Genomic DNA, 10072 nt, shown 5'->3' with positions numbered 1-10072 from the left:
TAAGTACATTATGCTGATAATACTTACACACTAAAGTAAGGTTGTGAATGCAGGACTTTTACTTGTATTGGAGTATTTTCACAGTGTGGCCTAGTGTGTAGTTAGTAGGCCTACTTTTACTGAATAACACCTCTGGTAGTAGTAGTTAGTAGTAGTAGTAGTAGTAGTAGTAGTAGTAGTAGTAGTAGTAGTAGTAGTAGTTAGTAGTAGTAGTAGTAGTAGTAGTAGTAGTAGTAGTAGTAGTAGTAGTAGTAGTAGTAGTAGTAGTAGTAGTTAGTAGTAGTAGTAGTAGTAGTAGTAGTAGTAGTAGTAGTAGTAGTAGTAGTAGTAGTAGTAGTAGTAGTAGTAGTTAGTAGTAGTAGTAGTAGTAGTAGTAGTAGTAGTAGTAGTAGTTAGTAGTAGTAGTAGTAGTAGTAGTAGTAGTAGTAGTAGTAGTAGTAGAAGAGTTAATAAATGTGGCCCTTCTTCAGTATTGTGAGGTAGGCCTGGCGCGCGCCCCCTGATGGACGTCTCAGTGAACCACTTCACATCCTGCTCTGGCTCACTTGATGAGTTGTCATGGCAACTGTACAGCATGTGCTTACAAAAACAAGAGCTTGACCGTTCACCGACACTTCTCTCGACACTCGACATCTAACGCTACGACGCCATCTTATTCTTCTCGCATTTATCTAGCATTATTAAGAGTGAAGACACTCGTTGAAACAGAGGGGAAGCCGAAGAGAGTCAACGATGAGCGGAGCCAAAGCCCGCAGCGACGCGCCTGTTGCTGAAAATGTCCCCGGCGGCGGACACAGCACTGCGGCTCCTCCGCGGGACCGCAAGCCTGGCGGGGGGGTTCTGAAGAGGCTCAAGTCCCGGCGGGGCCAGGTGGACAGCAGGCCCGTCACGGAGGAAGACCTGCGGACACAAAGTGGACACATCACTCCGGAGGATGTGTTAGGACTGCGGGTGGCGACGCAAGGTTTGAGTTTCTCTCTAATGTCTCTTGTTGTTGGTTAACGTGGAACGATGATGCTTATTGTGCTTCCTGTGCTGCACATGATGTAACCGAGTCTCTACCACAATCTACAGAATACATTACATCTACACATTACGTAAAACTAGAGTCGATGACCTCCAGTTGAGCAGGTTTATATGGCTGTCATGCGACAAGACATTATATCTGTTGTTATTATCATCTGAGAAAATACATATCTGACATCTAAAACAATTGTTAGACTCCATTAGACAATCTTTCACTTATGGAAAAACCTAGTCTTTCTATGTTTAGGCGTCTGTATGGTGTCACTTTAATGGTACTAAAATCCTTTTATGACGTCAAATTCTTCAAAACAACATCAGTTACAAATAACCTCACAGAGCATGACTGTGGCAGACAGGATTGCCCAGGAAGATCATCTGTATGGCCTGAATTAGGTTTAAAAAGAAAGAATTGTACACATTAACTACAATGGCTTTGCAAATCATTTCAGTGTTTTTTAACGTGTTACATCTGTCTGTCATTGTTGCAGGGTACCTCTGTAAACCCGAGGACAATATTTATAACATCGACTTTGTACGCTTTAAGATCAGAGACCTGGAGACAGGCACTGTCCTGTTTGAAATTGCCAAACCCCCACACACAGGTAATGTGCATCAGCCTCCTCCTTGTACTGTTATATTTGCTCTTTAATGAAGCTGTTGACTGTGAAGAATCTAGTTTCTGAGCACTTAAAAATGAACGCGCTGACCCCGCTGCAACTTGTTCTCGTTGTTATCTTAAAATGAATGCCTCCAAGCATGTTGCCAAGTTCAGCAACATCCAGGGTTATTACGATAATAGTCCTCTCAGTGTGAATTATTTCAAATGTCTCTGTCCTATGTTGTGGGTCTCAGAGGACGAAGAGGAGAACAGAGAGGCAGACGCCAGCGCAGGCCGATTCGTACGCTACCAGTTCACCCCAGCCTTCCTGCGACTGAGGACCGTGGGAGCTACGTGAGTGACTCACACTTCATCAACACACACCTAAGGAAAACACACTCACCTGTTCCATACACAAACAATGGAAACAATCATCATTTGAACCAGAGCAGATTGTATTACACAAGAGCAGAGCTGCTGTTGTAACATCTCAGTCTCTCTTCTCTGTGTATTGTTCAATCAGGGTGGAATTCACAGTTGGAAACCGGCCTTTAAGCAACTTCCGCATGATCGAGAGGCACTACTTCCGCGATCACCTGCTGAAGAGCTTCGACTTTGACTTTGGCTTCTGTATCCCAAACAGCCGTAACACCTGTGAGCACATCTATGAGTTCCCTCAGCTGTCTGAGAGCCTGGGTAAGTCTTTCCTCACAAATAGACATGAGTAAAACCAAAAACAAATCCCTAAATACAGTTATGTTCAAAGGACATGTGTCACCTTGTTGAATATCTAGGAGAAGACTAAAATGTTATGTAATAAAGTGACAGAGGGATATGTTCCCCACTTTAGTCTCAATCTCTTACGCCAGCCATGTGACAGTTTTGTTCAACTTAGTGTACAGTATCATATACTGTATATGCTTTGTGGGTTGGATCATTTTACCCAAAATGTCGTCCCGTATTGTACATGCATACTTTTTTATGACCCCTTTTATGGTACATGGGGCAGTATGTCATCAGGGTGGTGTCAGGGTGTCTGTCTGTATCAATAGACACACTCTTCTGAACACAATATCTCTTGAATAATAAGTTACCACTCTAGAGTAGATGGTCTCATTAGACATTTTTGAACATCTTGCAGCATAAATGTGCATATTAATGAGAAAAAGTACTCCGTATTTACATTCCACATGTACGTTGAAAGAGTCGTTGGTCGCTGCAATAGTTCCTCCACTCCATCCTGGGACGTATGAGATCCAGTCTGAGCTGTCTGAGCTTGCAAAATCAAGTGAATATCTTCTTTCCTGTAGTCCATCTAAGTGTTTTTGCCATTGTTTCACAGCCAGTACAAAAGAGGAATGATTACAATGGCCGATGACTCAATCTACATAATGTGCATGTTCGTATTGTATTGAAGAAATACTTCACCCACAAAATCCTCAGTTGTATATCAAATACTCAACCCCCAAGTTACCTTGAATTCTTGAAGAAAACTTTATTTTTCAATTCATCAAGACTTTCCCCTGTTGTAGACATGAGAGAGAAAAACAACACAGTAACACAGGGTAATTGATATACAGATGTCATTTTGTGGGTGAAGTTTCCCTTTAAGACTTTATTCCCTTTATATATCTGAAACTGTCCTTTAATGTTTTCACATAAACAGGTAAATACATAATATGTGTTATGTGACAACAACTATGGTGCCATTAATATTTGCGAATACATTGTTTTCCTAATGAGCTGGTGTTGCCACTGCTTGTGTTGTGTTAATATGGAGGGACATTAGTGCCACTTGTTTGTAACGGTGGCCCTGATGTGAATCAAATCAAAGAATTTGAACATTTCAAATGCTTAATCAATAATACTGACCCGATCATTTCACATTTTTATACAATCGGTTTTAATTGCTTGGATATTAAAAAACCTTCGTACGTTATCTTTTTTGCAGTCCGTCAGATGGTGGAGTGTCCTTATGAGACCCGGTCAGACAGCTTCTATTTCGTCGAGAACAGACTGGTCATGCACAACAAGGCAGACTATGCTTATAATGGAGGACAGTGATATCTGCCTGCTATCATGCAGAAATACCCACCAACATTTGCATGCACACTCATGTTCTCACATTTACAGACACACATATACACATCTGTTGTATACACACACACACACGCATGCACGTAGCTGAACACACATATAGTTCATTCACTCATACATGCACAAGCAGCTACAGACACGGTTGAATTGCCTCTTATGTTTGTAAAAGATGAATTGCCTTTGATATTGCAGGAGGTCAATATCAGAAAACAGGAAGCTTCTGTTAAAAAAAAAGATTCAATACCGGTTAATTTATCTGTTTTTAAATGTTTTACACCAAAAGAGGACTCATTTCTCTCGTGGCCATGTGACGTCTCAAACCGACCAAATGGTTATTAGTTAGATGGTTAGTCTCCTCTTAGCAATTAAAAAAGTGTCCTACCACCCCCTCAACACACACACACACACACACATACACACAGACTCAATCCCCAAGTGACACACATAGTGTTTACGCAGTGTTTGTCAGAAGCAGCTGTTCCCAGAGCTACCGCCTCCACAATCCACTCCAGACAATATCGGGGGAGAAAGAGCGAAAGCATCCACAAAAACACTCCTGTCAAACACACATGGTCACTCCTGCGACCCCCTCCCCATCTACCGCTCCTCTCTCGCTTTCAAGTGAACACACACACACACACACACACACACACACACACACACACACACACACACACACACACACACACACACACACCAACAATAGTACTGTGTAATATTTTGATCAAAGGACTCTGAGATCATTACTATTTTTATTGTATGTTTTACAGTTTTCTCTAGTTGATAGCAACATGGATCAGGTAACAGTTCACTGCAATGCAACTGTAACCTTTGCCTGCAACATACCGAAAGGTGATAACCTCATATGATGACCAGCAGTCAAAAAGTAGAAAGTTCTGATATCATGATGCATGTGATGATACAAACAAACAAGGGTAAAACATTTGTAATAAATGGAATACTGAATACCAGATATACTGTGGAGAATGAAAAAGAAGTGTACAGTACTTGGTCCAATGAAAACATTGAGCGTCCTTAAAGTCAATTAATTTAATTAGCTGTATTTTTTAAATCATTCCCTCATCACGCATGTCTTAAGACATCAAAAACAAGTTGGAATATGTCTGGAAATTGAGTGGTCTTTCTAGCTAGATAGTGTATTTCCTCTTTGTACTTTGTAAACTTGTTGGTGTTCAGGGTTAAAGGTGGTGTTTGTAAAAATATATATATATAGTTTGTAAAAAGTAATCAAAGAAAAATAAATGTACATTTTCAGATACAATGTGTGATGTTTGTTTCATTTCTGGAAATGACAAAAGTTGCAGGAAGTTGAGCTGCCGTTGGATATTTTAGAAGTTCAAGAAAAGGCCACTAGGAGGAGTTATAACTAATTTATAGATGAGAGCCACTGGTTTGAGTTTAGTTTCATGGTTGTAGAAAAGATCAGCAGTGGTTGCTTTTATCATTACGCCAGGACAAGTTGACATTTGTGACTGGTCTTTGCTCAAAACTTCAGATGAGGTCATGATCCTTCTATATTCATATTGTTTCACTGCAGAGTGGACATAACACTGATCATATCATTTTAATTCCACATCTATACTTTATCTACTGGCCACACATGATGATCTGGCATAGCATGCAATAGATTTGGAATTTGTTGAGGATTGTTATACTTTGATCATCCATTTTCTAAATCTTTTGGGATTTAAACCAAAATCTGAGCCGCTCTATGTTTATTCTTTCTCAGGCAGTTTCTTCCTATCTCTGTGTGCATCTCTTGATCTCTCTCAGCCTCTCTCAGTTTCCAGCTCTCTTTCCCAAAAATCTCATGGTCTTTTCTCCCTTGCCTCTCCTTTTCGGTTTCTCTCTCCACACCTATGCAACTCTCCCTCCCTCGCTCTCCTGCTCTGTTTTTCCCTTTTCTTTCCTCCCCTCTCACCTGGTAACCAGACCTCTGGAGAGGAGTGTTGAGTTTCCACTTTCCCAGAGAAGAGGACAATCTGAGCCACACAAAGACCCACAATGGACCCCCTCTGCTCTCTCCTCCCTTCACTCCGTCACTGCACAGCTGCACTCAAACACACACACACACACACACACACACACACACACACGCACACACACACACACACACACGCACACACACATATGCATATATAAGAACACACACACACCGTCTGCTTGTTATTCCTAATCTCTTCATTCTGTTTCCTTTCCTTTTGTTTGTATGACGCTTTCCTTCATCTTTTCTCCAACTAAATCCTTTTAACTCTCCCTGTACACTTTGGTGTTCTCACTAAAACGTTCAGGTTCAAGCAGTCAAATAAATGTTAGTTGTCACCTTTCTCTTTAGCAATACACCTTTAATAAAGCTAAACATGTCTTTGTTACATTGTTGATTTACTTTAGAAATTATGATTGTGTGGGGGTATGAGACGATTGGATGCTTAAAATACTGCTTATGGCCTGGTGAAGTCTCCAATAATCTATATTATCTTTGCTTTCGCAGCTGTGGGGAGGCCATGCAAACAGGTGGTCAGAAATGTCTTTTAATTACATTTGTTTCTTTAGGACACTCTGGGGCGATAGAATTTAGCCGTATACGCAACATTTACATTATTGTCACTCATAATGTGTCAGCAAATGTGTTAGCATGTTAGCAAACAGTTGCCTAGCTAAACATGCAGATCGGCAGATACGTAGCAACAGTGGCATTAACTTGGAGTCGTGTTTTATGATCACGAGACAAGTGCAAGTCCAATATTCAAACTCTGTATTGGTCCCCACCAACTCCTGAGAATATTTGGCTCTTTGGCTTCTTAATGCTCCACTTTATTGACCAGCTAGTTGCTAACTTAATCTAGCGTACTGTGTTTTTAAATTTAAAACAGTTGCCTGCTGCTGATGAGAGCGGCGAAACTGAGTCCGAACAGTGAGGTTGTGAGTCGTGAAACTGATACGAGCTGAAATGCGCTAAAATGGTTTATAGAGATGAGGGGAGAAATGTCCCATGTGTTTGTCACTATGTCCCACTTGTTTATATAAATATATTGCTCAGTGCAGTTTTAATGGTGACATTGGCACATTTATAAACAGAGGTTTAAAGGTATATTTTCCTGCTTTCCTACTTAATACCACATACATTTCGCAGCAAAGCTAAGCTAAACTACTCTCGCAATGTATCATCAAAAGTTTCAAAAGTCTTTAGAAAAAAGAAACAAAAAGGCGTTCATAGGTTTACTCAACACACACGTTTCCCCCTTACTTTACATACATAATAATGTTGTGAAGATCTAATGTGTCAGTTGCTGATTAGACCACATTTGAACTGTGAGCTCATAAATCAATAACCACAGCCTTCTATCAGGCTGGAGGGCCTGCACACTGCAGCACGCAAGTAAAGCAGCTGTACTGTACTAAGCCACGTGTTGGTAGCGTACAGAAAGTTGTTACAATTATCATATGCACGCGCACAGACACATCCACGGCAATAAATACGCACACTTTCCAACTTTCCAGGGATGATTTGTGTGTTCCCAGGCCTTCGTGGAATAAATTTCAGTAGTCAGTCGTGGATCAACACGCACACACCGGAAACAACTGGACAGGTGGGATAAATCACCCCTCCCCCTACACACACCCACACAAACACACACACACACACACACACACACGCACACACACACACACACACACACACACACACACACACACACACACACACACACACACACACACACACACACACACACACATAACAAATCTATCTTTGTAACTGGTTTTTCCATATATCCTGTTCAGTGAATCACACCACATTGAGATTAGGAGTGCAAAGGCACTGGTTTATTGTGGGTACCCTGAAACACACACACACACACACACACACACACACACACACACACACACACACACACACACACACACACACACACACACACACACACAGGCAGTGGGACAGGGGGGACAGTGGTCTCCTATAAATAGTAGCAAGGAATGGCGTTGATAGGTCCTGTGAAAAGAAACGGAGGGGGGGAGTGGAAAAAGGATTAAAAGAGATACAGGGACGCACTGCAACTCCACTTGGTCTTGTGTTTGTGTGTGTGTGTATGTGTGTGAGTGTGTGTGTGTGTGTGTGTGTGTGTGTGTGTGTGTGTCTCTCTCTCTAAGGTACTTTGGAGAGAGGTGGTATGGATTTCTTGCTACAAACAAAACCCTCTCTCTTAACCCCTATCCCTTAAAAAACATTCATCTCTCTCTGTCTCTCTCTCTCTCTCTCTCTCTCTCTCTCTCTCTCTCTCTCTCTCTCTCTCTCTCTCTCTCTCTCACATACGATAGACTCACTTCATCCTCTCTCTTTCCTCTGTCTCACTCTCCCTTTCCCTTTTTTACTCTCTTTCCTCCATCCTGCTCCGAAGCCCTGGCGTGAAATTCATCATGTGTTAACACTACATTACCCGCAGCACATCTTCCGATAAAGAGATGATGAGTCACGGCACAGGCCCCTGGTTCAGGTCGGCACGACGATGGTCTCCAAGATGGTCGTGACTCCATCTGTTTGTGTCATGATGTCATTTCCAGCCACTGCTCAGTGACATCACCTCACATTTGAAGGAGGTCAGGGCAGACATGAAGTTGTAAACACAGAGGGTGGTGCATGTAAATATACATTTAAATGTGGAAGTAAATTTCATCATCGCTACAACCTTTTTAAACATTCATACTGTCAATCAAGACAGTACACTCATGTGTCACTTTTGAAAGAACATCTCATTTTGGATGCTGTAATTTAATGTCATGCTAAGCAAAGCTTAGTAGCTGTGACAAAAGATAACAGATAATTAGTTATCTGGGAGTTAATAATGCACCCAGACAACAGTGATGGATAGATAGTCCTTTAACAAACTGCGACTCCCATGCCAATTTCCACGATGGCAAGAGCAGTATTGGCAATCTGTCTTTAAGTGTTAGGTCTCTGTGGATTTGTAACCAGAAGCCTTTGTGCGGCGTCTATGTTGTTCATGTGTGTGCATTTCCCTGCATTTATCCTCCCAACAGTCTGTGTGGTATTACAGCTGTAGATCTCCGCTGCTGCTGCTTGCACTCCTACAGCCGGCAGACAGAAATAGTCCTGTGTCATCAGGGTAAATAGGTTGTGGTCTGTGTGTGCTCGTAGGAAGCCCAGCGCCGCCTTCGGAAGCCTCTCAGAGCCTTCCAGCACCGTCAGTCCACCTTGTTTTGTGTGCGTACGATTAATAAAAGGTTAACTCAACCTTCAGTCAACTGTTGAAGAGGCCTGTAAATCTCCCCCACAATCTCTTCCTTCCTCTCCCTTTCTCTCCTCCCTTTGTCTCTCTCCCTTTGCCACACCTTCCCCTGGGGGATGGAGGGATTGTGATCGGAGAACAGAGGTGGGGCTCCTGCCGCAACCACAGGTGTGCTTGTTTCCTCCCTTCTCCTCTCTCATGTAATGATTTCTTTGGCTCGCCACCTGCCAGGTGGAAAAAACACCCACAGCAAATGGAGTGCTTTAAGATGGCCTCCTGGCTTCCGTTTTAAAAGACTTTTTTTGCTTGTTCTATTTTCCTTTATCCATCGACAAACATTCCATTTATATCCCTTTTCATTATCCATTGCCTGCGTTTAATTCATTGATGTCTTCCTGGAACTACTTGTTGCTTGTTTACATTTTGTATCGCATGCAAATGATGGCTTCTGGCTCTAAAAGCTGCTGCTGCTTAAGTATACAGTTCACACAGCCACAGCTTCTAGCTTTTGAGACGGTCATAAGTCGCCTTTCGAACTCTTTTCTCTCGTGAACCCCTTCTCAACTCTCTTTCAAACTGCCTCGAGGGTGGTGGAGAGCAGGTCCCAGGCCCTGGCAGGTCAGGGGTCGGTCACAGACAATGGGTTTCCACTTTGGGTCAGCTGTGGTCAAGGAAACAAAAGCGGTGAAGACTTGGGTTGGACAAACTATCGCTGTGTTTTAAGGTGGTAGAGTGACAACAGCACAGAGGGAGACGGGATAAAGCAAAGGCAGGAATAAAAAGTGCAATGTGACCGAACTGAAAAAAACTCTCACACACAGAGCAACCACCCAGCCAAACAGAATTGTGTAAATTTAGCTTTTACGCATATTTGACCTGATTTAAAGATTGTGTTCATTAAGCCCTTGCAACAAGTTAGCCAGGGTTGCTCAAAAGCTAGTTGTCTCTTAACTTCCCACTTCAATCTCTTGTATTTGTTGGGTTTACATTAATAATCTCATACTTACTTTTGTACTATAATAACACATAAAGTCATGCGTTTTTGCTTTATTCTGCCTTTTCAAATTGCTCTAACTTGTTCCCC

At 42.1% G+C, this 10072-nt stretch overlaps 1 protein-coding gene across 1 annotated transcript; it reads left to right on the top strand.

Annotated features, from left to right (window-relative positions):
* Positions 1-562: 562 nt before the first annotated feature.
* On the top strand, positions 563-3898 carry LOC115008288 (protein unc-119 homolog B-like). The gene is made up of 5 exons (XM_029431789.1): positions 563-964; positions 1515-1628; positions 1879-1978; positions 2148-2320; positions 3576-3898. The coding sequence occupies exons 1-5, from the start codon at positions 733-735 to the stop codon at positions 3686-3688; spliced, it is 732 nt and encodes a 243-aa protein (XP_029287649.1). The 5' UTR covers positions 563-732; the 3' UTR covers positions 3689-3898.
* The last annotated feature ends 6174 nt before the right edge of the window (positions 3899-10072 follow it).

The sequence above is a fragment of the Cottoperca gobio genome, chromosome 5 (assembly GCF_900634415.1).
Source record: "Cottoperca gobio chromosome 5, fCotGob3.1, whole genome shotgun sequence".
In the NCBI taxonomy this organism is placed as follows: domain Eukaryota; kingdom Metazoa; phylum Chordata; class Actinopteri; order Perciformes; family Bovichtidae; genus Cottoperca; species Cottoperca gobio.
The sequence above is the reverse complement of the archived record's forward strand: the minus strand, read 5'-3'. Positions and strand labels throughout refer to the sequence as shown.

What these genes read in the sequence shown, in the direction of transcription:
- LOC115008288 (XM_029431789.1), top strand. Translation starts at nt 733, where the DNA reads ATGAGCGGAGCCAAAGCCCGCAGCGACGCGCCTGTTGCTGAAAATGTC. An exon ending in CTGAGGACCGTGGGAGCTAC is followed by an intron (nt 1,979 to 2,147) that starts GTGAGTGACTCA and finishes TTGTTCAATCAG; the next exon opens with GGTGGAATTCACAGTTGGAA. An exon ending in TCAGCTGTCTGAGAGCCTGG is followed by an intron (nt 2,321 to 3,575) that starts GTAAGTCTTTCC and finishes TCTTTTTTGCAG; the next exon opens with TCCGTCAGATGGTGGAGTGT.